Source organism: Octopus bimaculoides, chromosome 2, assembly GCF_046866305.1.
Source record: "Octopus bimaculoides isolate indiv1 chromosome 2, ASM4686630v1, whole genome shotgun sequence".
Classification (NCBI taxonomy): Eukaryota; Metazoa; Mollusca; class Cephalopoda; order Octopoda; family Octopodidae; genus Octopus; species Octopus bimaculoides.
The window spans coordinates 67146180-67174177 of record NC_142929.1 but is presented as its reverse complement, the minus strand read 5'-3'; the positions used below and the strand labels follow the sequence as shown (position 1 = coordinate 67174177).

At 37.6% G+C, this 27998-nt stretch overlaps 2 protein-coding genes across 3 annotated transcripts in view; both read left to right on the top strand.

Annotated features, from left to right (window-relative positions):
* Positions 1-1893: 1893 nt before the first annotated feature.
* Positions 1894-21950, top strand: LOC106870391 (haloacid dehalogenase-like hydrolase domain-containing protein 3). 2 transcript variants are annotated; one of them, XM_014916436.3, is made up of 2 exons: positions 1894-2260; positions 19991-21950. In XM_014916436.3, the coding sequence occupies exon 2, from the start codon at positions 19991-19993 to the stop codon at positions 20708-20710; it is 720 nt and encodes a 239-aa protein (XP_014771922.1). In that variant the 5' UTR covers positions 1894-2260; the 3' UTR covers positions 20711-21950. The 2 variants fall into 2 exon arrangements, with proteins under 2 accessions (XP_014771922.1, XP_089202917.1); XM_089346791.1 differs by lacking the exon at positions 1894-2260 and adding an exon at positions 19588-19720.
* A 3603-nt stretch (positions 21951-25553) lies between these two features.
* The window catches only part of LOC106870393 (cysteine-rich venom protein LEI1), a 34966-nt gene continuing 32521 nt past the window's right edge, over positions 25554-27998 (top strand). The window contains exon 1 of the mRNA XM_014916438.3: positions 25554-25906. Coding sequence (XP_014771924.1) covers positions 25824-25906 — 83 coding nt within the window. The 5' untranslated portion in view covers positions 25554-25823. The remainder of the gene's footprint in view (positions 25907-27998) is intronic.

Below are 27998 nucleotides of genomic sequence, written 5' to 3'. Positions count from 1 at the left end.
TCACTTTCTTTCTCTTCTTTTGAAAGTTTGAAAGAAGTCTGTCCTCAACCGGCACACACGCACGCACACACATACGTCCGTTTCATATAGACGTATATACATCATTCACTTTCTTTCTCTGTTCTTTTCGCTTATCTTCAATCAGCTATCGTAAAAATTTTATACTATTACGTCACATTTTCTATAGATGTGTGTACCTTCACTCACTCTATCTCTCTTTCCCACCCTCTTTCTCTCTCACATACACACGTGCAAGCACGCACTAACCAAACATCTCCACAACACATTCCAAGTTAACTCTCTTCACCTATACAAACCGTCCAACGGACGGGGTGTCGTTTGCTAGTATATATATATATATATATATATATATATATATATATATATATATATATATATATATATATATAAAAGAATGAGATAAAGAGACCAATGGCATAAGTAAATTTATATTTTATGTAGAATGTCTTACAGCTGTTTCAGGGATACATTGAATTTTCCCTGAAACAACTGTAAGACATTCTACTTAAAATATAAATTTACTTATGCCATTGGTCTCTTTATCTCATTCTTTTTTATATATACACACGCTAATACACGACCCATGTTATATTCCCTATTCATGTTGCAACCACATCAGGGGCAAAAACTAGTCGGTATACAGCACTTACTCGGTATTACCTTATCATTAGGGTCTGGTGACTCCATTACCCTTCATAACCTTTATATATATATATATATATATATATATATATATATATATATATATATACATACATACATACATACATATATACACACACGCACACACATACACGATGGAGTGCTGAAAAGTTCCTGGCTTTGGGGATAACAAATACAGTAGGATCAGTTAATATGATTGTATACAACATATTCCCCTCTCAGAGCCACATACTTATTGCAGCGGTCCTGTTTTTCTAAAGCCCTGTAAAAGAACTCGGAAGGTCGAGCTTCCAGCCAGGCCTTTTGCGACACCCTTATAGCCAGGAACTTTTCAGCATTCCCTCCTGTATGTGTGTGGCTTTCCCTTTGTCCCCACCCCTTTACCGCTTAACAACCAGTGCTGGTTTGTTAACATCTCCATTAACTAGCGGTTCGGCGAAGCAGACTTAAAAAAAAAAAAAAAAAAGCGAAGTACGAGCTTCGATTTTTCGATTAAACCAGGGTTGCCAGACATCCCTTATATACGGGAAATATCCCATGCTTGATAATTTTGTCCCCTGTCCCGTACTGATCTTTCAGGGACATCCCAAACGCCATGTATTTAGTTCATTTTCAAAATCACGTAATAAAAATAAATTTTTACTACCTTCTTACGGTTCCTAATTGTAACTTTATAAGTAACTATGCTTTCTTTTTTCATAGTCTCTTGATGAAAATAACCTAAATGTAACGAGGAAACTAGTGTTGCTGGAAGTTTACACAAAACTGACGGGTTTGCAACTTGATACTGTTAACAAAGTGTGTGGTTACTACTTAAAAACTTCCTTATTAAAATATTGCGTAATGAAATCGGTTCATTCTTTTTGAATAACCCTGAAATATTCAAATGCTTTCACACTAAAAGATTTTTTTCTATATTGTCTCTATTTGTCATTAAATAAAAAAAAATTACAATGATTTCGATTTCACAGATTTTCTTGCTTATTTCTCTGTTTCTGTATTAAAGAAATATTTTCAAATTATTTCACTCTAACAGAATTTTTTTTTTCTTTAGCTTGTATTAAATAATTTTGAAATTTTACTTTTGTTTTTCTCATAACCCGTTAAAATAATTGCTTTATGTTTTTAACTTATGTCTCTACTTTTATGTTCTGGGTGAGTAGACATGTATAAATTTATATGTATACAGAGATATTTTAAGAGTGTCCCGTATATCTAATTTTCTAATCTGGCAACCCTAAATTAAACCCCTCAAAGCGATGCCCCAGCATGGCCGCAATTCAGTGGTTTCCGTGTTAGTTGTACGCTGAAATAGGAAACTACCAACGGACTTTCTTTAACCGGAAGTTTTGTTCTGCTAAAGTTTCATTCTGAACAACACTATGCAGATTTATTACTTGTTAGAAGAGAGAGAGAGAAGAGCGAAGTGAAAATAAAGTAGGACATTGCTGAAGGTGAATTGGAAGTCGCTAGTAGTGGATTTTTTAAATTCATTATCTAAAATTGGTAAAAGGTGATAAAAAGAAATCAAGACTAGTGGTAGAAGTGAATATCACTGTTTTATCTAGCAACAATTGTAAGTAAATAAGTTCAATATAATTATTGTCTCTTATCAACATCATTTCATCGCAACCCTGTCAGTTATTTCCCCCTATCTAAAACAATCAGAAACCGAGTAATAGACAAACATCACTTCTTGATAGTGCAGGTCCAACATTTCATTAAAATTTTTATCTTACTCATTTTTCTCTTACTAATAATAACGCACAACATTCTCTTCAAATTAGGTTAGTTTTGTTTTGCATCTCCATCGCCTTCATTGCAATGTAATGCTAAAGGGAAATAACCAAAGTAAAAGCTGACCGATCGAATGATGCTACCCACCTAGAAAAGACGTAAGATTTCATTCAATGTATGATCGAAGTTTTTGACAGAAGCGAATCTTTCGACCAATTCATTTCTCATTCTGACATTTTTATTATGTCAGTCACCAGTGATGGGACATGCAAAGTTCTACTTTTGCAATTTAATATTTTAATCATGGAACTTATGTAATACAGTTGTTACCAAAACAAACATTGATATCTTACACACGTCGAAAACACCGGCTTTATAGCATGATATTGTATTATGTTCATGCTTTTCAGCAACGAAAATGAAATAGAAAAAACAAATCAAGATGTAAACTTGGCATATTTTCTCTTAATTCCGATTGTAGAAGCGATCTTTGGTTTTACGAAGATATTTCTGAGGTACCTAAAATCAAAAGCTTGTTTTAGAATAAATGGTAAATGGAGAAATTCGGGATGTATAAAAAATAAATATGGTTTACTTGAAATAACGAAACAAAAACAAAACATTGTTTTACTTTTTACTTGTTCCAGTCATTAGACTGCGGCCATACTGGGGTACCACCTTGAAATTTTTTTAGTCGAATGAATTGACCCCAGTACTCGTTTTTTTAAACCTGGTACATATTCTATTGTTTATTTTTTGCCGAACCGCTAAGTTACGGGGACAAACACACACCAGCACCGGTTGCCAAACGGTGATGGGAGACAAACAAACACAAAGATACACACACGCTCAGGGTTTCTTTCAGTTTCCGTCTACCAAATCCACTCATAAGGCTTTAGTCAGCCCAAGGATATAGTAGGAGATACTTACCCAAGGTGTCACACAGTAGGATTGAACTCTGAGCCATATGGTTGGAAAGTAAGCTTCTTATCACACTGCTATGCCTGCGCCTAATTTAAGATGTTTGCAACACCTTAACTTAAGTAGTTTGACGCTACTTAACTTCAGGGATCGAACGAGAACCGGTGTTTTCAACGTGATATGGCCGTAGAGTAAACTTTCATTACAACATATATTGCAGGGAGTGAAAAAACATTTTTGTCCATACTTTGATTTTGATATGTAATGATGTAAAGGATACTTTAATTTTAAAAGTGTATTAAGAGAAAAAAGTCGAAAATCTTTTAGGTACTTGGAAGTATTTTATTTAAAAACATTAATTATAATGTGTAATGTTGTACGAGAATCGGCAGAAATTTTGAAAAGATCGATGAGTAAACAATATTGTTTTCAAAGATACAGAAATAATTTTTTTTTTTAATTCTCAAACGCGTGATAATGCTAATAAATAGCGTGATCAAGGATAAATTATCCAGGTACTACTAAAGCAGCGCGGACCCGAACGCGCAGTGGCGCGTCCGCGCTAGCTAGTCGTGAGTGGTCGATCCTAACCCTAACCCTAACCCTAAACACGTATTCATTTGCACACGCGGGTTAGGGATAGGGTTAGGGTTAGGGACAGGGTTAGGGTTAGGGTTAGGGATAGGGTTAGGGTTAGGATCGACCACTCAAGACTAGCTAGCTCGGACGCGCGACTGCGCGTTCGGGTCCGCGCTGCTTTAGTAGTACCAATTATCCATACATTGCAAAAAAATAGGTTACCGGCCAGAAGGAAACCATGATGTTTTTAAAATATTACCCGCTTTTCTTTGTTGAAATTACGCTACAATTCACTCTATTTACCGCATAAGTCTGTAATTTATTGTTTTTTTTTTATATGTAGTTAACACGCGGAATTGAAATCGAAGTAGAGTAAAAATGTAACAATTATTTTCATAAAATCATGTTGACTTAATCGGCTAAAATATATTTTAGAGGTGTAAAATTAATAGGAAAAGGATCGATATTTTGCAGTATATAGAGGGAATTTAATAAGTTCAAATCCGTCTCAAGTTGACGAGTCAAATTCTTTACGACATAATGTACTAAGTTAATAGAGAATAAATATATATATCTGCTTAGTATATCACACCATGTTAATGTTGACAAACATCAACAGTTAGTGTAGAATTATCTCCCCTACATTAATCACAAATTTTAATTTTTTGCATTTTCGTTTTAAAAAAACAAGAAAAATTGCACCTGAGTGTCGTGTTCATTTGACTTGATCTTTTCTTTTACTTGTTTCAATCATTAGACTGCAGCCTTTCTGGGGCACTTTGAAGGGTTTAGTCGAATAAAATCGACTTCAGTATTTTTTTTAAAGTCTGGCACTTATTCTATCGGCTCTTTTTGCCCAACCGCCAGGTAACTGGGAGGTAAACAAACCAGCACAGGTTAAGCAGCGGTATGGGTCAAACACAAACATAAGGACGCGCATATATATTTATGATAGATCGCTAGCCACTATACCTTTTTCTATTTTCTCTCCCTAATTATTTCTGTATTTCTTTCTGTCGAAGAGCGTAGGCTCGAAACGTAAAAGACTTTCTCACTTCTCGAGCGTTAAACTAATACATCTGTTTGTTGTTTACACACCCGTCTTCGTCTTTTTTTTTTTCTTTTTTGTAAATTCTCACTATATTATGATTGACCGTTGACTGAACACTATTCAATTTTTTTTCTCCGTGTTTTTCTCCTTGTCTCCGTATTCTTTCTGTTGAAGAGCGTAGCTCGAAACGTCAAAGACTTTCCGTATTCCCGAGCGTCATACTAATATATACTTTTGTTATTTACACCACCTGTCCTCGTCTGTTGTTATTTTTTGTATAATCTCCCATATATATATATATATATATATATATATATATATATATATATATATAGTTCAAAAAAACAATAACAAAAAAACAACAAAGTGAGGACGTGATATGGATAGTATTATTGGACGCTCAGGAAAGGAAAGAGAGAGTGTATGACGTTTCGGGCGTAGCCCTTCGTCGGAAAGATGGAAAGTTCGGAGAATGGAAGAACGGAGAAAGAGGAAAATGGTACCGATGCCCACGAGGTTACATGATGAAAAGACCGGAAGAGGAGGTGGCGGGGGAAAAGTTCTTTCTAAGATAGGAGAGTGAAAAAGGGAGATGAATTTGTGCGTTTGCGAAAGTCTGCGAGTGTGTGTGCGTATGTATGTGTGTGTGTGTGTGTGTGTGTGCATGGTTTGGTGGTTTATCTGTTAGTGTGTTTGTGTGTGTGTGTGTGTGTGTATGGCGTAGTGGAAGAAATTAGTAGCAGGACTGGTTAGTGGACGCTGTAGACAGTGTAGGTAGAAGGTCAACAGGTGGTTATTTGGGTGTGTGTGTTCGTGTTTGTGTGGGGTTGTCGGTGTTCGGTACGTGTACGTGTGTGTGTGTATTTTGTATGTGCGCGTGTGTGTATGTGTATGTTTTCTGTGCGTGCGTGTGTGTTTGTGTGTATGTGTATGTTGTGTGTATGTGCGTTGCTGTGTACGTGTGTGTGCGTGCGTTTGCTATTGCATATGCGTGTGTTGTTTATGCCCATGTGTGTATGATTGTATGCGTGTCTGTGTGAGTGTGTAGTGTTGGTGAGAAGTGTGTGTGTGTATGTGGGTGTGTGCGTGTGTGTGTATATGTGTGGATGTGCGTGTGTGTGTGGGATTGTGAGTGTTAGGTACGGGTGTGTGTGTGTTTATGTGTGTCTGTATGTGTTTCCGTGTGCGCGTGTGTGTATATTTTTTGTGCGTGCGTGTATGTGTATATTGTGTATGTTTTCGTGCGTGCGTATGTGTTATGTATATGAGTGAGTATTGTGTATGTGAGAGGTGTGTGTGCATGTGTGTATATGTGTATGTGTGCATGTGTGTATATGTGTATGTGTGTGTGTGTGTGTGTGGTTTTTTGTATGTGAGGGGTGTGTATGTGTGTGCGTGCGTATGTGTGCCAGGTATGTGTGTTATTTTGTGTGTGCACTCCTGTGTGTATGTGTGTGCATGTGTATGCGGCTGTGTATGTAGGCGTGCGCGTATATATGGGTGTGTGTGTGTATATATGTGCGTTCGGCTATGTGTGTGTGAGGGCGCGTATGTATGTTTGTCATGTATGTGGGCGGTATATATGTAAGGGAAGGCGGCGAGCTGGCAGAAACGTTAGCACACCGGGCGAAATGCTTAGCGGTATTTCGTCTGTCACTACGTTCTGAGTTCAAATTCCGCCGAGGTCGACTTTGCCTTTCATCCTTTCGGGGTCGATTAAATTAAGTACCAGTTACGCACTGGGTTCGATATAATCGACTTAATCCGTTTGTCTGTCCTTGTTTGTCCCCTCTGTGTGTAGCCCCTTGTGGGCAGTAACGAAATAGGTATATATGTAAGGTGTGTGGGTATGTGTGCGTGTAGGTAGTGGTGAGATAAAAAGTGGAAAAAAGTAAGTGTAATAACAAGAGAATAATGGATATAATGTAAGGGGGACGAGGGGGGGGGGTTAAAAAAAATTATGTAAAGTCATAAGGAAGAGAAGGCTGCGTTGAGTCCGAAGAGGAAAGAAGAATTAAGGTTGAAAATGTAGCGTTGCTCCAAGTGGAGTCGCGAGGGAGTGGACCCATGGTGCAGGGCGAGGCCAAAAACGGAGATGTTAGAGGGAGAGTGGTTGGGCAGTTGGAAGTGACGGCCGACAGGGGAGTCCGAACCTAGCCGAACGTCCCTTAGGTGTTCGGTGAAACCGTCTGCCCCACGTAGAGTTGGTTGCATAGGGTGCATTTGATGCAGTAAATAAGGTTGGAGGAGGTGCAGGTGAAACTGTGTGGAATGTGAAGTGTTTGTAGGTTCGATCCGGTGACAGAGGTAGTGTTCGTGATGAAGGGGCAGGTGTGACAGCGGGATCTGGAGCACGGGAAGGAGCCGGGTGGGGGTGGGGAGGAAGAGGAGAAGGTACTGCGGACCAGTAGATCGCGTAGGTTGCGGGCGCGTTTGAAAGCGGATAGGGATGGGTTGGGGAAAATGGGGTGGGTAGTGGGATCGAGCTGGAGGCGACGGAAGGCCCGTAGGATCCTCCGACGAAGGGGTAGGGTGGCAGGGTGGAAACGGAGTGGGAAAGGGGTACGGTTAGGGGATTGGTGTGGGGGAGGAGAGAGGGCGGTGGTGCGGTCGATTCGACGAGCGCGGGCGAGGGCGGATTGGACAAGGTGGGAGGGGTATCCTCGATGCATGAACAGACGAGCAAGATACTGGGATATATATATATAATTATAAATATATAGGGATCAGCATGAGATTGCTTCACCAACATACTGAAAATTTAGAAATAGCAGCCAAAGAACTACTAATTCTAAACTACAATTTTTTCTCTAACGGATGAAAAAATTGTAGTTTAAAATTAGTAGTTCTTTGGCTGCTATTTCTAAATTTTCAGTATGTTGGTGAAGCAATCTCATGCTGATCCCTATATATTTATAATTATAAATCTTTTTACCGATAATGGTTTTTTTTTTGCATACTGAACTACTTGGCAAAATTGTTAATTATTAATTTATTAACTAATTGGCAATTCCCTGCCCTATATATATATATATATATATATATATATATATATATATATATATATATATATATATATATATATATATATTCTTTTCAACTCTAGGCACAAGGCCCGAAATTTTGGGGGAGGGGGGCCAGTCGATTAGATCGACACCAGTACGCAACTGGTATTTAATTTATCGACCCCGAAAAGATGAAAGGCAAAGTCGATCTCGGCAGAATTTGAACTCAGAAGGTAAAGACAGACGAAATACCGCTAAGCATTTTTCCTGGTGGGCTAACGTTTCTGCCAGCTCACTGCCTTAATATACAGCTTCTGTCTACCAAGTCCACTCACAAGACTTTGGTTGGCCTCAAGCTATAGTAGAAGACCCCTATACCAAGGTGCCATGCAGTGGGTCAGAATCCACAACCGTGTGGTTAGGGAAGGAAAATCTTTACCGCACAGCCTGCAACTTCATGTATTTGTCTGTTCCAATGATTCATTAATTACTCATGAACAATCTCTGTCTCTACCAAGGTTCACTTTGATTGAAGAACCCAGTGGGTTCAAACTTGAGAACCATGTGACTAAAGAGTTAACTTCTTACTCATACAACCATCCTAATTAATGCTCCACTTCAACAAAATGGAGCATTTTAGCACGATACACATGAGCAATAAATCTTCCTCTGGATTGAAAACAAACCTCTATCATAATTTAAGTTGCATCAATCTCTCTCTCTCTCTCTCTCTGAATATAAGCCAATGGAGAGAGAACCTCTACTTTGTTGCTCAACTCCTGGGAATTGAAATTTTTTAACAGCTGGGTGCACCTGTTGCTGATTCTTGTCTATTTTCAAGTATGGGGTCCACTTATTCCACACATCTTTGAAGTCCGATTTTTTTTTTGAGAAATGTAAATGTAACACACACGTACATGCATACATAAAGACTACCATGTGTGTGTGTGTTTGTATGTCAATGTGTATGTATGTATGTATGTATATCACATTTGTACACCATACAATTCACAACTGACTCTCTATCAGGGAGAAGTTGATAAAACTTTATTAATAACAAGTTAATAGCAGAACTTTATTAAATAAATCCGACATAAATTTTAACAGGACAGGTTTGTTGAAATACAAAATTATTTTCATCTTTTATCCCTTTCGTTTTTCATATTTATTTTTGTTATAAAACCTCATAGCACATTCAGCTGTTACTGTTTTTACAGAGTTACTTCCCCTTAACTGTTTTGCGCTTCTCTATCCTTTAACTGTCAGCTTAGATAATTTTCATTAAATCTTTTGTGTTGATTGACCTGTTATTGACTGTATCGACTCTTATAGATTAGAATGATTATCGCACTTTGTCATTTGGGAAAGTTACCCTGTCTTATACATTTTCGAATTTTTTTTTTATTTATGTGCACTGAAATTCCGATGCAATCGTAATATACGCCATCTGAAAGCTAAAGTTATGAGGAAACACAGTCGAAGGAGATGCACACACGTGTAGATATGTCACACAAAAAGACATTACTGGAAGAGAAATCCAGATGGTTAACGGCCCGGAAAGGAAGAAATATCGATAGTGGTTAATGCAGGTCGAAGCTAGGGGAAATAATATGGGAGACAATAGGAGGAGGGACGAGCTAGTTGGGGAGGGGGGCGAACACAGATGGTACAAGACGAAGAAGTTTCAAGAAGTAGGTGTCGCTCTTATAACAGTAGAAAAGATAAGCCAACAAAAAAACACCATACTCCTTAACAAAGAACAGATAATATTCAACTTAACGACTAATGCAATACTGGTTTCAAATTTTAACACAAGGCCAACAATTTCGGAGGTGGGACTAGACGATTAACAACGTCCCCGGGGTTCAACAGGTATATATTTTATCAAACCAGCGGAATTTGAACTCAGAACATAAAAACGGAAGATATGCTAAGTATTTTGCCCATATGCTAACGATTCTGTCAGCTCACCACTTTAATGACTAAAGCAATATTAAAATTGATAAAAATACATGATGTTGGGTTTATATTACAATATAATGTTGTTGGGTTTATTACAGTATTACAACATTATTACAATATTACAACATTTTATTATTATATAATGTTGTTGGTTTTATAAACCCAATACATAATGTTGGGTTTAAAAAGCACTCAATACATGATGTTGAGTTTTAAAAGTACTCAATACATGATGTTGGGAATGAGTTGATGATTTACATCACTGTTACTTGAAGTTTTGCATTTAATCAGGGGCCATAACTATCTTCTTATCACCAAACAATAAGCTTGTCCTTTTCTTTAATGGCATGTAAACTTTAGAGATTCCTTGGCTCTTGAGATGATCTCCCTTCTCAAGTGGGGCTGGTATTAATTGCCATTTAATAATCATGACACATCTTCTAGTGGCATAAATCAAGGATTTATGTTGTATGGTATTTGATAGACCTTTATTTGTCTGTGTTATTTCTCTTAGCTCAGTTGTTTAGATTATGCAATATACAGTACCTGGCCTTAAATACATTATTTGTGGAAGAAAATAGATATACATGATATGGCTGTAATAATAATCCTTTCTACTATAAGCACAAGGCCTGAAATTTTGGGAGAGGGAGAGCCAGTCAATTAAATCGACCCCAATATGCAACTGGTACTTAATTTATCAACCACAAAAGAATGAAAGGCAAAGTCGACCTTGGCAGAATTTAAACTCAGAACGTAGTGACAGGTGAAATAACACTAAGCATTTCGTTCAGCATGCTAAGGATTCTACCAGCTCACTGCCTCAATAATAACAATAGTAATAATCCTTTCTACTAAAGGCACAAGACCTGAAATTGTGTGAGAGGGGACTAGTCAATTACATCAACTCCAATGTTTCACTGGTACTTAATTCATCAACCCTGAAAAAATGAAAGGCAAAGTTGACACTGGCAGAATTTGAACTCAGAACGTTAAGATGGATGAAATGCCACAAAGCAATTTTCCTGATGTGCTAACAATTCTGCCAGCTTACCACCTTAATAATAATAATGATAATGATAATAATGATAATGATTTCTTTTATTTGCCAATAGGGCAAAAAATATATATATGCCAAAGTATAGAAAATATACACAGTATACAATAAAACAGAGAAGGGAAGCATAGGTAGTATACAATAGTAAAAATAAAATAAAATAAAAATAATAAAGTGGCCCTCCTGACATAGGAGGACCTCTGGGAATAATCGAGGAACCCCACCATTTAAGATTTCCCTGAACACCAAGGTCTATACTTAGAGTGGTACCATCCACTCTTGCCATTTTTGCACCCACCTTTCAATAAATTTACTTGAAGACAGCACCTTCCTCTCCAACCTCACTTTCCTTTTCAAGTGAAACTTGAAAAAATTGATGAAGGCTCTACCAAAAAGGAAAGTCTCTGTCCTCATGCCTTTCAGCCTCGTCCACCAGATAACCTCTTTCACCATCATCACCAGGCAAAAGAAAACTGTTTTACCTGTCTGGTTATAGGAAATTGGTGAGTCAATCTTCACTATAGACTCAGCCAACAGATGGATCCATCCCACATATGACAGGAGCTGTTCAACATAACTCCACAGGTCAGCAATGCCCAGACACGGAATGAGTGCCTGCAGAACAGTTTCATCACTCTGTACACACCTCAGACAAGCCTGTCTGACAGCACATTAGTGCCTTTAGAGTTTATCTCAAACTGGAAGTGCCCCTCAGTAGCACAGCCATGTCAATGACATCTAGAAATTATCCATGGTGGTACCTGACTGGAAAGTCCTCTGAAACAGACTAGCCAATTCATTTTTGTCAACGCCCACAGTCTTTCCAAGTAATTGTCGCACTTCCCATCACTAATCCTCTATATATTGCTAATGTGGAACTTCCACCAAGCCCATTGCCCAACCGGTAGAGGGCTGTGAGTGTCTGATGACATTCTAGGTGCCAGGTGCCTAATCTCAGTCTTTTCTTCACCCAGAACTGCAGCTCCATCAAGGAGATCAGTTGCAGAAAGACATGCTTCACAAATAGAGCCCACACATGCTCCATAAATTATTGCAGACGTTACAACCTGAATGTGGGTTTCCATACTGGAAACCATGGCAGGCCTAAGCTGCTATGCAGAGGTTGCTAGCTGCCAGTCCCAACAGATGACAATGCATCTCTAAAAGAAACTAAGAAACTCTCAAAATACAAAGATCTCGAAATAGAGATGACCCATATGTGGAGCCTAAGAGCAGAAATAATCCCTATAATAATAGGAACATTAGGTATGGCTAAAAAACATACAGACAAATACATAGTAAATAAACCACAGCACATACCCAAGGCACACAGAGCTGTGCTCAGTAGTGCAGTGATAGAACATGATAAAAAGTGGACTACAGAATAATAATAATAATAATAATAATAATAATAATAATAATAATAATACCAAGGCCTGAAGTTTTAGGGGAGTGTGGTTGTCAATTTCATAAACCCCAGTACTTGACTGGTACTTATTTTATCATCTCTTAAAGATGAGAGGCAAAGTCAGTGTTGGCAGAATCCATAATAATATTGGTTTCAAATTTTGACACAAGGCCAGCAATTACAGGGAAGTGGTAAATCAATTACATCACTCCCAGTGCTCAAGTGGTACTTATTTAACTGACCCCAAAAGAATGAAAGGCAAAATCAACCTCAGCAGAATTTGAACTCGAAACATAAAGATAGACAAAATGCCACTAAGCACTTTGTTCAGTGTGCTAACAATTCTGCCAACTCATTACCTTAGAATCTGTAATAATATTGATAATAATAATAGCAATAATAACTGTTTGTTATATAAACACAAACCTTGAGATGTTTGACTCTGGATTAAGGATAAAAGGTAAAAGACAATGTTGACTCTGACTGGATTTGAACTCAGAATACAGAGAGAGAGAGAGACAGACAGACAGACAGAGATATGAAACTAACTACTGTAAAACGGTTTGATACTTTATATGGTTTATTTTTACATAAATATTTTTCAGTAAATTAGAAAAAAATAGAATTGTAGACCATATTTTTATGGTAGTGAATTGAGAGGATTGTTGGCATATTGAACAAAATGTCTTTTGGTATTGGATCTGACTCTATATATTGAGTTCAAATATTGCCAAGGTCAACTTTGCCTTTTATCTAACCAGGGTCAATGAAGTTAAAAAAAAAAGATAGAATTAACTAGCCCCTCCCTACAATGATTGGCTATAATTAACTAGCATCGAAAAGCAGGTACTAAAATGAAGATGATGATGTTCCTTGAATTTGTATATTTTTAGTATTCTGATCCTAATTTCTCCTTCTTGAAACTATTAGCAAAAACTTCATTAAGTAATCAGAAGATTCTATTCCCACCTGGATTTCTATCTTCTGATTACACAAGTAAATGAGGGAGCCCCTGGAGCATTTTCAATTAACATGCTAGAAAAAGGAGCTAAATCTTCTTCTGTTTTCACCATCCTGTTAAAGAGAAAATGTAAGACTCATTGAATAATGAAGTTCTGGAAACAGTATCTGGAAAAGAATAATGTGTTGGTCATAACTGGAACATTTTCCATTATAGGTCTGCTTAATCACAGGATTAACTGCAGAGCTAAACAACTCTTGATAGTTGGTCAATAATTTCAAAATCATGCAGTACTTTTATAAAGGGACACTGAAAGCTTGTGATTAGACATTAAAGATAATACTCTTTAGTATTAATAATTTTTGCAAAGGATATTTCATTTGATATTCTTTTAGTTGATATAGGATTCCATCCATCTATTCATCCATCCATCTTCTCCACCACTCAACTATTTCCAAGAGGGTTGTGAAGGCAGAGTTCTCAGACCCCACCTCCCCTGGGACCTCTGCTAGTTAGCTCATCTGAAAGAATTTGTCTTGCAGCCTTTACCTGCAACATTCTAATCACATGTCCATAGTTCCCTGATTTCTGAGCTATGTACCCTGTCAAGTAATGTTACTCCAGAGATCCTTAGGAGGGACCCTATTTCAGCCACTTGTATTCATGATCTTACTCTTTCAGTCATTACCCAACATTCATGACCATAGGTCAGGATAAGCTTCAAAATTGAATTGAAGAAAGCAAGTTTGTTTGTTTGTTTGTTTCTCCCACACACTTTTATGATCAACTGCTAAGCTGATACATTATTGTGATAAAGCACCAGCAATTCTTGTATCCAGTTCAATCTCCAACCTCCCATCACTCATGAATACAGCCCTGAGATACTTGAACTTCTTACATAGTATATTTTATCGTTTATCTTCTACTTGTTTCACTCATTGGACTGCAGTAATGCTAGTGCACTGCCTTGAACAATTTAGATGAACAAAGCAATTCCAGTCCTTATTTTCTTTTTAACCTGGTACTTATTCTCATAGTCTTTTTTGCTGAACTGTTAATTTACTGGGATGTAAACAAACCAACACTACTTATCAAGCAGTGGTGGGGGACAAACACAAACACAAACACACACACACACACATATATATATGATGGGCTTCTTTCAGTTCTCATCTTACCATCTGCCAAATCCACTCACAAGGTTTGGGCCAGCCTGGAGCTACCGTAAAAGTACCTCAAGGTACCACACAGTGGGACTGAACCCAGGACCATGAGGTTGGAAAGCAAATTTCTTACCACACAGCCACACCTGTGCCTTAGATATAATCTATTTTTGTAAGGTTACAGAATAGGGAATATTACTGGAATGACTTATAACTGATGCTTAATTTATCAACTATGAAGCATTTAGCCTAATGGGTAGGGTATCAGCTCATGATCATAAGGTTATGGGTTCAATCCCTAGGCCAGCAGTGTGTTGTGTCTTTTAACAAGGCACTTCATTTTACTTTGTTCTAATTGACAAAGCTGCAAATGTCTATCAGTCTGGTGCTGGTGCAGCTCTATCTTCCTTAAGCAGTTACTTCCTGGATGTACCATTAGGTCAAAGATGAGGATGCTGAGAGAATGTCTATATCTCCTTGTGACTACAATAGTCACCTTAAAACAATTAGCAAAAGCATGATACATGCTACCAAGCCATACTTACTTGTCAGTGACAACTGTACTGTGCTAGTTTATCACGAGTGTCTTTAGCAGAGTCTACTCTGCTGAAAGTGAAGGTGTCTGACATACTGGTTAGTGTGTTGGATCCAGAGTCATTAAGTTGTACATCAGAGTTGTGAGTCAGTGTCTCAGGCTATGCTTTGTTCTAGAGCAAGGTATTTCATTCCACATTGTTCCAGTATATTCAACTGAAAGTGAGCATTCGGTGCTTGAGGGTTAAGCCTGTGACAGACTAGTATCCTGTTCAAGGGAGAAGTCTTGTACTGTCGGCTCAATCACCTTAAAGTTTCCAGTAAGCCCTGACCTCATGTGTCACAAGGTTTAAGGTTGTCTCACTCTTTGGGGAACATCCAGATCAGATTCTGTTCAAAGAATAAGTGCATCCTTTCCTAGCCAGAGGTTCTGAAATTGGACATGAGCACTGACTGTCTCTTCCTGCTCTGATAAACACTTTAAAAAAAAATCATTGGATACCCTTGTTATTACATTTAGACATGTTCCTAGGTTTGGTTAAACCTCAGAAATACACAGAAAGTTGATTGTAGAACGAACTGACAGTAAAATAGGGAACACAGACACAAAAATTAGGGCTAACTGTTTACTGACTATTATTTTAGATGTTCCAAGTCCACTCACAAATATATATGATGTCCCATCATTTGCAGTCACTCAACTGCTCTTCTTCTCTGTCTTTTTTTTTTTCTACAATAACCAGTATTGTTACTAGTGAAGTGAAGCAACAGTTATTTATTTGTTTCTTCTGTGTTGGTACCCATAATATATAACACAAGGCCATGTGCATTTAAAATAATTTATGTGAATTTGTGCATTCTCACAAACGCACATAAAAAAAGATTGCTCAATTTAATCGTGTAGTTATCTCCCTTACACTATCATGCACATCAACTGTTCACTTTACTAAAAGAGGTTAAAATATGAAATATAATTTAAAGAAGCCTGTCTTCCAAGATATGGCTCACCTCTACCTTATAGATCTTATCTTGCTAGATATAGTAGTCTAATATCTTAGATTTAGATACACTCCATCTGTAGTCGAGTTATAATAAAAACAATTTAACACTAAACAGAAGAATTACTCAATACTTTTGTAGAGTACATATTTATTATTTTTTTACAAGAATAGTGTTGACAGTGACTACGAAGTTTCGAACTACTTGCCTTCGTCGGACTATCGGACAAAAGCTAGCAGGCTAAAACTTCGATGTTACTGTCACCCCTCTTCATAACAAAATAACACACACACACACACACACACACACACACACACACATATTGGAAATAACACAACTCTTGTTACTTGGAATATCATCGATAGTGGCTTACCAAGACTAAACACTGAACTTGTCTCTATATGTTTATGTCAACATTTTAGGGATTGGCTTAACTGGGGGTAATGGGCATGTTTAAGTCACCCAGTCACAATGTCGTACAGTGCTTAGTCGCTTATTGTTATATTTCGAGTTCAAATTGCATCACTGTTGGCTTCAGTAGCAGCAATATGGTAGTGTTGATTCTTATTTTTATTGCCCACAAGGGGCTAAACATAGAGGGGACAAACGGATTAAGTCAATTACATCGACCCCAGTGCGTAACTGGTACTTATTTAATCGACTCCGAATGGATGAAAGGCTAAGTCGACCTCGGCGGAATTTGAACTCAGAACGTAGCAGCAGACGAAATACCGCTAAGCATTTCGCCCGACGTGCTAACGTTTCTGCCAGCTCGCCGCCTTATGGTAGTGTTGATTCGATGATCAATGAATAACCCTTTTCTTGGCTTAAATACCTAACCAAAAGAACTCAGTGATTGTTTCTTTTCGATGTCGCTATCCAGTTTCAATTCTTGAATGCAACATATTTATCCTATGTCGTTGATGTTATCAAGAAATGTGTGAATGTCGTGTTATCTTCTTTTGTATCGTTTATAAATCTGATCATTTATAGTAACTTTATAATTTAGATACATTCCTTTTCGTTGTGAGTTCGATTTCCATCGAAGTAGATATTGCCTTTCATCCATAAAATACCAGCCAAGTACTTGAGTCGATGTAAACGACTAAGCCTATTCCACTACCACTACCGCAACCAGAAAATTCTGGACTTCTTCCTTTAGTTGGAGGCCCTTATTATCAATGATTAAGATGGTTAAGGCGGTGAGCTTGCAGAATCGTTAGCACGCCGGGCAAAATGCTTAGCGGAATTTTGTCCGTCTTTACGTTCTGATTTCAATTTCTGCCGAGGTCGACTTGGCCATTCATCCTTTAGGAGTCGATAAAATAAGTGCTAGTTGAGTACTGGGATCGATGTAATCGACTTCAATCCCCCACCACCACTTCCCGCTCCGACATTGCTGGTCTTGTGCTGAAATTTGAAACCAATGATTTAGCCGGTGAGCTGACAGAATTAGCACACCGGACAAAATGCTTAGCGACATTTTTCCGGCTTTATGTTATGAATTCAAATTCTGCCGAGGTTGATTGCACCTTTCATCTTTCGGGGTCGATAAAATAAATTCCAGTCAATGAAACCTTCTAGCCCCCTCCTCCAAAATTTCAAGCCTTCTGTCTTACAGTAGAAAGAAACTATTAATAATTATTACAGTCGTTCAGAAACTTTTATTTAGCAGTGAGGGTTTCTTTTTTTCTTACTTAAAGCAGTTGCTTATGTATATTTTTATGACTTAATAACTTAAGGGCAAGAGAGGTGCAATGCCCACCACGTTTATCAGTATCTTCGTGACTGATGATTGAAAAAGAGGAGAAAAACCCTGAGTCATCGGTTGCTGCAGTGGGAAATAGCACGTCAAGATAACGAGCTAATCTCAGACCAGGCTCGAGTACTTGCAACAGAGTGGGCTCTGCTAAAGATACCAAAGGGCCAGGAGGTACAGTGGGGTGGCCCTTGAGGGACCTTTATGATTTGACGGGCAACATTTTTTTATGTAGTGTTTTTGGTACCGAAACACTTTCAAACTTCGTATACTTGTATATTTTGTGGTATAGAACAGATAAAAAATTTTGTATTCGAAGTTATTTCACGTTAAAAATTGTCTTATTTCGATAATTTCAACTAATCACTGACGTCTATTCAGTTGAATACAGTTACTGCTGTGACGGTGTATATGGTATTAATCCCCGTTAGTTCTGACATTTCCGATTAACTAGACTGTTCGTAAACAAAGGGGAAAAAGCCATCAAAATACTTGAATATTGCCTGCACTTGTTATTGGAGCTGGCAGAATTATTAATGCACCTCCACCAAGTGCTTCATTTCCTAGAAATAGCAGCCAAATCTTCTTCAAATCAAACTCTAGTTTAGGGTTCCGGTTGGGGTTAGGGTTAGGGTTAGGATTAGGGTTGGGGTTAGGGTTAGGGTTAGGGTTATGAGTGAGGTTATGGCAAAAATATACACGCACAGCGTAATTTATTATATAAACAATATATGCGTATAAATTACGATTAAACCGGATGAAATATGTCACAGGGAATAACATTTTTATGACCGGCCAAAAATGATTGTTTACGAAAGAGCGCTGACTGTATTCAGCTGAATAGACGTCAGTGATTCGTTGAAATTACAGAAATACGACAACTTTAACATGAAATAACTTGCGATGTACAATTTTTTGTTAAGAAGGCTAAGAGAAAAAGTTGTTTTGTATGACACATTCTACCAGTGTCCCAAGTTTGAAAGTGTTTCGTTAAGAAAACAAGTGTTGGCCGTCAAATCACAAAGATCCCCCTTGAGTCCCCCCCCCCACACATCTCCTGCCCCCAGCCTATACAAGCTTATACGTTCTGGGTTAAAATCCTGTCGAAGTCAACTTTGCTTTCGTCCTTCTGGGGTCGATAAAACAAAGTACTAGTCAAATTCAAGAGTCGATTGACAAAACCCTTTCTCTAAAATCTACTGGTCTTGTGCCAAAATCACAAAATGCCATGTGATATTTTTCTAGCTCTTTACGTTCTAAGATCAAATTCCGCCGAGGTCAGCTTTGCCTTTCATCCCACCGGGATCAGCTTTGCCTTTCATCCCACCGGGATCGATAATATAAAAATACTGTTCAAGTATTGAGTTCTATGGTATTGACAAACCTCTTTCAAACTCTGGTCTTGTACCTAAATTAGAAGCAAATATTATTTAACACATAAAGCGCGACGGGCCACGATCGTAGCCGCCAGGCACAGGTCGATAGACCACGATCATGGCCCAGATAGATGTATTTAATTTATGGACGTTTGTTAGGGTCTAATGTTACTCAAACGCTCCGATATCCACCAGAATGCAAGAGGACTAATAGCTCAACTAATGAATTTTCAGACGATGTAAAACTTGCCACCATTATATACAAAGAAGATATTTTAACTATTTTTTTGGTTTTTATGTGTGCATGGTAGTCTCATTTTCATAAAATATGCTCAGCAGCCCATGCTATGTGAGTGAAAAATCCCAGCGCTCTATGGGTTAAGCGACGAACGTCGAACAAAATGCCTTGGGGTATTTCTTCCGGGCCTTTACATTCTGAATTCAAATCTCGCCGATGTCAAGTTTAGCTTTCATTCTTTCGGAGGCGATCGAATAAACTACCTGTTAAATACATGATATCGATGGTAATGATGAAATTCTTTTCCCCTCCAAATTACTATCCTTATGCCTAAATCAGAAACTGTTATTATTTATTCATCGGAACATATCACTTTACTTGATTTAGCTTTTGAGAAAATATCTCCTTTATATCTTTTTCTCTGTACGAACGAGTGGTACCGAGAGTTCTCAGATAACATCAACTAGTTATATGGAATATCGTGTCAATTGTATATTATCTATATGAATGTTTAATTGTATTAATTCTGGACTTTCTTTTTCTTTTCCGATTGCAGATGTCTTTGTATAAACTGGTAACGTTCGACGCTACAAATACATTGATTCGTGTGATGGGCAGTGTCGGATTACAATATGGCCGTGTTGCAAACCAACACGGCATATATGCCAATACAGATGAAGTTAACAAAGCATTCAAAACCGCATGGAAACAGATGAATAAAGATTATCCTAACTATGGCGTCAACCAGGGCCTAACTTCTCAGAAATGGTGGACTGATGTTATGAAAAGTAGCTTACTGTCAGTGTGTGATAAGCAGAGTATTGATCCAGACGTGTTGTCTAAAGTTGCTAATGATCTCTACACATTTTTTGCTTCGAACCGAGGATGGGAAGTGATTCCAGGTTCTGAAGAAGGCCTGGCACTCTTGAAAGATAAAGGTTTGCAGCTTGGCATAGTTTCCAATTTCGACAATCGCCTTCCGAATATTCTAACTGATCTTGGTATAGCAAATTATTTTAACTTTATTCTTTGTTCTTCGGTAGAAAAAGTAGCTAAACCCGACGCTGACATTTTTAAAAAAGCTTTACATCTTGGTAATACGAAAGCTGAGGAAACTATTCATGTAGGTGACGATCTTACAAACGATTACCTAGGGGCTAAAAATGCTGGGCTCAGACCAATCTTTTTCCAGAACAATCCAGACATTCCACTACCTGATGAGGTTTCTGAAGATTCAGTCATTTCTAATATGCAAGATATCATTAAATTGCTGTAAATAATCAAGGCCTGCCTTGATTGAGCAGACCTATAATCACAGTTCCAACCATGACCGTCCCGTCTTTTTTAGAATGCATCTACTACAACTGCATTATCCAACAAGTCCTTCCCTTAGTTAAGACTGTACAGTGTCATTTGAGAGAAATTAAGCTGTCTTTTCTGAGAAGTCAAGCGACCACGTAGAAGCACTCTAATATTCTGGGGTAGTTGTAGTAGGGATATATTTCGTTGTAGTAGTGTTCTGGAGTGTCGGTCGAAAACAGTTGTTCTCAACCGAGGTCCATATAACCCTTGGGATTTCATGTAAGATTTCGTTGTTAAAATTTATGTGCAATAAATTGCTTATACTGCTACTATACATAAAATATTCTAACAACCTATTTCTTTATATATACAATTCATAATAATATTTAATCATAAAAATATAGCATTGTTTAAACATTAATTGGCTATGGGAATTCATCCGAGTAAATGTATGTGTGTGTATTTGTGTCTATGTTTGTCCAAACCACCACCGCTTGACAACCGGTGCTGGTGTGTTTACGTCCCCGTAACCAAGCGGTTCGGCAAAAGAAACCGATAGAACAAATACCATGCTTTTTAAAAATAAGTACTGGGATTGATGCATTCGACTAAAAACTTGCCAAGGCGGTACCCCAGCATAGCTGCAGCCTAATGACTGAAACAAATAAAAGATAGAATAAAGTGTTATACCAATACATTATCGTTACTTAAGGCGGTGAGCTGGCAGAATCGTTTTGCACGCTGGGCAAAATGCTTAGCGGCATTTCGTCCATCTTTACGTTCTGATTTCAAATGCCGCCGAGGTTGATCTTGCCTTTCATCCTTTCGGGGTCGGTAAAATAAGTACCAGTTAAACACTTGGTCGATGTAATTGATTTATCCCCGCCCCCGAAATTGCTGGTTTTGTGCCAAAATTTGAAATCAATATATCATCGTTACTTTGTTGGCTGACATTGCCTAAGTAGGACTTGAACCTAGCAGTGATATCTTGATTGTTGTGTAACAATAAATCTAATCCTCAATGTAAAATTCGGAATTCGAGAAAATAGTTGCTGGTGAGTCCATAAAGGGAATTCAAAAAAGAGTTTGGTAAGTTTAGTTGCCGTCAGGAGTGACGAATCTAATGGTGCGATCCTTTACCTTTCATCTGACTAAGAAGATAAAGCGTTGTTGTAATTTGTGTTGTTGACAATAAAATGATCTTATAATCATCATCACCATCATCATTATTTACTGTCCATGTTTTAAACAGTCCTGTTAAGTGTTCTTGGAAGGAAGAACACTTAGAAATTATCCGAATACATACAATTCATGAGAAGATCAATATTTGATAATAATAATAATAATAAAAACTTGCACTGTTTCAGATGCAAAACTTTCAATGTCACTCATATTACAATCCATTCACGTGCGTAAATCTGAAACGCAAAGAAACTTGCGTTTGACTTGGCATGTATAGACAAAGTGAAGGGAAAGTAAGTCACGTCTTCAGTGTATAGATTCATAAATTTCATTTTTTCAATGGTTGAGATAACAAAAGATTCCTTAAAATGCATTGATTTTACTAAACAGAACCGGTGTTAATCACGATTCTGTTCAGATTCCCAACTCTGGACGGAATATTTTAAAATTCCAAAAATAGGAATAGTAATTTTTTTATAAAATTGAGTCGAGAGCCAGACTATACATGGCTCCGTAGATCGCAAGTTTGACACGACTGCTGCAGTACCTCTCAAGTTGGTGAAATTGATGTGGCTAATATCCAAACTGAATATATTCAGGAAAAACGTAGGCGGAGAGGAATTCAAAGACCCACGAGGGAGCTCTGTTAAAGGCATCCAAGGACAACCAGCAACTGATGGTATAAAATATGACGACTTCTCAGACCAATCACCCATTCTCTCTCCCTCTCCCTTCCTCTCTCTCTCTCTCTCCCTCTTTCTCCCTCTTGTACGCTCTCAATATATGTGAATGTATCATATTTTCTGTTAACGTCATTGATACACACGTCTTAACCCTGTTTATTAAAATGACAATATTTTTGCTGAAAACTTTGGATCGGTAGTGTTTGACCAGTATGACATCACCTTGTGACAAAAAGGTAGATAACGCTGATGAGTCATGTCGACCGTTGTAACTTAATTTTTGACTGAACGGTGTTGATTGATATTTTTTGATCTGCCATCTAGTGGTATAAAGTTCTGTGTTCTCAGTGGCTGAATTCTGATCAAAGAATTATAGAAAAAGAATACTTGTAGAAAAGAATACTGACAAGCCCAAGGCCGTATTCGCATCATCATAGGCCCCAGGGAAAATCAGTACACTGTAACTTACAGTATTTATTGACAACATGTTACAAAGATCAGAATCGGGCTCCTAGGCATTTGAGCTCCTATCCCACCACAGCCACCAGGCAATTTCCTTGTGTTCCTAAGCTTTGAGCAAGAGTTATTTAAGGAAAGCAATCCGGTAACGACGAGGAACCTTGGAGTTGGACTCAAAATCCAAAATGTAAACAGGGAAGATTCTGCGAAGGCAAAAGTGATTAACTCATTAGTGTTTAAACCAACTATATCGGGCTCAAATATTCTGCTTGCTTTATGCTCACACCAGCCAGATCTGGCTTCTTACACCTACCCTACAATGTCATTTTAAAATTAAACAATCTCATTGTTGAAATCTCAAAGTTACAAGATAATCCATGATTAATTCAAAATGATGTGAATAAATAAGCATTATATTTGACAGTAATCTGAATGCTGAGAGGTTTAATACGTCCAACTTGCGCAAGACTACCGCTGTTATTGTTCATGTCGCACCACCTTGCAGCAGGATGGTCTGAATGAAGTCTCACTAAATGCGAGTTGTTGTGGTCACGTGTTTTCCGAGCTAGATCAATCCAGGTTTCAAGACAACAAAATACCCTACATGCATGATTGATGCTTACATTTAGCCCACTTTTACCCTGGTCTAACAGTAAAGCCAGCATCAGTGTTCTTGAATGGATCGACCTCTTTTAGAATCTCACCATTGCCTATGACGGTAGACCCTTTCAGCGAGCGAGATGCCAACGAATACACTCTTTCTCTTGGCTACACTGATCTTTTTTTTTTTTTTCCTGCTGACATATGACACGCACACACTGAAGTTTTAAGTTTCTGACTGGATATCAGTATAGTTGGGATCAGAGTGGGTGAAGTCTCGTCTCATAATAGCAACCAGAAAATCCACTTGAGCCTGAGCACACTCTGCAATCTTGTCGATGACATATTTGAAGAACATTTGAGATAGAACACCCAAATAAATTTCGACCGGGTCAAATTCCTCGTTGTAACAACATACCTTTACTCACGTAGAATTCTGATATATTCTAGAATTAGCTTCACAGGTAAACCATTTGTAATCATGATATCCCGGAATGCATTGCAATCGACAGAATCAAAGGCTGTTGCAAAGTCCACAGTGCAAGTGTTGGTTTGCAGTTAGTAGCTCTGACGTTGTTCAAAACCCCTCTCATCGTGAAAATTTGATTTGTATAGCTTCAGCCCTGACGAAAACTACACTGAATTTGTTGTGAGCGTTGACCACACTGGTATTAAAATTCTTTTAGAATGATAGTAAATGTTTTGACTGCAATGTTGATCAAACATTTGCTGCAACGAACCAATTGGCGATAGCGAATACCCAGGTTAAACACGCCACTTCAGAAAAAGACTCTGATCACATTAGACACAAACAATGGCTTCACGGCCTATCAGATTGACTATTTCCTCAGTCTATCTGGCAGTTCCAGGTTAAATAGATGCTTGGTTATTCGAATGTATTTAGTGATGAACTGTTTTAGAGATTAAAAGGTTAACGAATGGGAAGTTAGATGGAAATACGAACAGTCATAATTACATATTTGATAAGAAGAAAGATGGTTGATGGTGAAGATACGATATACGATAGAATCGAACTTCTTTAAATTGAAAATGCATGTAACAATGCATTAAAAACGACGAGCATATTGTATACAGTTCTTAGGTACACTACAACATATGGCTTTTATTTGTAATTTGAAGTTAGAGTTACTATATTTAATAAAGTGAACATTGAAAATCCGATTAGAAACAGTTAGCATAATGATTAAAATTATTTTCATGATTTGGCAAGTATGGGAGAGAAGTGAGGACATGTTTCGGTCTCATTAGACCTCAGCAACGAAGCATAAAGATTACCATACTTGCTGGAGTAGTAATAAAAGAGTTTCTAAATAAATCTACTTTGAAAGTGTACTTTTAATATGTGTCTCTTTAAATACAGGCCTAGCTGTACAATCGTATGACTTCAGGTAAGACGTGCTGGAACCTATGATGACAAATGCACGGCCTTCAGCCTTACTTTTGGATGACGAGGCTTTAAGTCTTTATTTAAGCAGTTACGAATCTTGTGGAGTAAACCAGCTGTCGAGGAAACTGTCTTCGACAAATTGTTTACTTTTTATAAATCCACCAAACAAAAGAAAGCAGGAAGGAATCAGCGTGGCACAGCGTAGTATTATTTAGACGTGAATCTTACAAAAGATTTGAAAAAATAACAAATAGTTTGAGTAAACAGTCGTTTTATCTGTACCTTTGTACATTGTTGACATTCGACCTGCAATAAAAACAAAATATATACATACATAAAAAGTTAATTTTCTTTTCGTTAAAAAAAAAATAATAATAATGTGAAAGTTGTGTGTGTCTTTCGTTTGGTAAGCTGCACGTATTTGACATAATTGTTAAATCCATCTGCTTGCTGAATACCACAAAACAAACAACTCGTTTCATTTGGTTGAGGAGTGTGCAGAGGTGTTATAGCCGTCCACTGGCATTTTAGTATTTCCGCATGCAGTAGGCAGGGTGGTGGCACTCTCGGTTATCGACCATTTCCTTTGCCCACACATGTTCAAAATTTATTGGACATATTATTCTTTTCATCTTCAACTGCAAAATTGCTACAAGTAGCACCACTGGCCAACATAGTTCACGTCTAGTACTACAAGAGTATTCTTGTCATCTATCTGAAGAAAAGTTTACTGTTGCACAATCAAGAAAACAACGATGTTACTTCTATCTGTTTGTTTTATTTTCTTCCTTCTTACATCTGCATCTGCTCAAGTCAGGCGCAAACCAGGAACTGGTCGGTGAGTATATCTAAAGATTCTTCAGTTTTAATCAACCGTGTCGACTGCTTGACATCTCACGAGTAAAACGTGATGTACATCTTCTAATCCAGGGGCCGGGAAACTTTTTTAACCAATTACCTCACAATATATATATTTACGCCGACGTTACCTCCTTGATTTGAAAGGAAGAAAATCATAGATAGTTTGAATTTAAAAGGTTTATTGAATCTATTTTCTTGTATGAATCTATTTACACGTTTATTACATTGGACAGATGCAGCAGTACCAGGAGAAAAATTCCTGTCGTAACAAGGAACACGTTTTTTTTATATAATTTTACTTATGCCTAATGAGTCCTCATTACCCCCAAGAATTTCATTTATATCCCACTTGGGGTAATTTCCCTGGTTCGCGACATCTGTCCGAGTCGTTATATTACTTTACCTATTTTCTGCCATATATTTTATAGTGACACTGTAAGTTATTGCATATAATCTTGTAAAATCATATTTTAATATGTTGCTATAACTAAGGGGGCGACGAAGTGGCAAAATCGCTAGCAAACCGGCTAAAATGCTTAGCGGCATTTCGTTCGTCTTCATGTTCTGAGTTCAAATTCCGCCAAGATCGACTTTGCCTTTCTTCCTATCGGGGTCGATAAAATAAGTACCAGTTGAACACTAAGGTCGATGGAATCAACTAACCCTCTCACCCGAAGTTGCTGGCTTTGTGCCAAAGTTTGAAACTAATATATTGCTATAAGTAAGGCGGTGAGCTTGCAGAATCGTCAGTACGCCAGACAAAATGCTTAGCGGCGTTTCATCCGTCTTTACGTCCTGAATACTAATTCCACCGAGGCCGACTTTGCTTTCATTCTTTCGGGGTTGATAAAATAAGTACCAGTTGAGCAGTGGGGTTGGTGTAATTGACTTTCCCTCTCCCAAAATCGCTGGCCTTGAGCCTGAATTTGAAATCAATTTCTTGCTATAATTATATGGTCACACTCTTATGTCTACAAACATTGCGATAATTCTATCCCTAATGTAACTGATCCAACAGTTATAATGACACACTAAAGTTTCGATATTTAACAGCTGACCTGGTAGGCACCCCACAATATTATCCACCTTTCCAACCACAACTGTGACTAACTTTTTAAATTCAGTACCTCTACCACTCATAATTTTTTTTTTTTTAAATCGCAGCATCCTTGACTTTCGAAAACATTTTTCCACGCTCTGAATTGTTGAAGCATAGAATAAACTTCCCATATTGACTGTTAGCTGTCAGAACACTGCATCCACCAAAATTTCCATGCTTCCTGAAATTCACCAACATTTCTCCTGATAGACCTTTGCACCCTTTCCTCTTTGTGGCTCTTTTAATGTTCACTTTTCTGTTTTTTATCCTATGTAATATGTATGTGCTTCTAGCTCCTATTGCTGTCTTTCTTTACTTGACTTGTATGTCTGCTTTCTGTCCCCCTCTTATACCTTATTCTGACAAGCTGTAATGCACCTGAATACTTAATACATAAGCTCATTATATTATTAAGTACAATAAGTTTCTCCTTCAAAACAGAAGACATAATTTTCTAAAGTGATATCGTAGAAGTCATATTCGACTGAATAAACTCCTGTCTGTTTTATCGGTCCCAAAGAGATGTACAGTGAAATTGGTTTCCATGAGATTTGAACTCAGAATATTTAGAAATTAAAGCATATTCAATAATAGATATGATCAAGTGCTCTTCTGACTCACCTCTTTTAATCACAAATATAGTAACGGAATCATAAATATCCACTTCTAATCATAACTAGCGTCATTTGCCTATGCCTTAGTAATATATCACGTATAGTATCATATATTACCATTATACATGATATTGCACGATTTTATTGCAGTTTTAAGAATAAACGAGGATCTTTTTTAAAACGGGGGCCACATTTTTCATTAACGAAACACTTTGAAACTTGGAACACTGGTAGAATGTGTCATATAAAACATCTTTTTCTCTTAGTCTTCTTAAAAAAAAAAAGAAATCCATAAGTTTTTCCATGTTAAAGTTGTCGTATTTCTGTAATTTCAACCAATCACTGACGTCCATTCA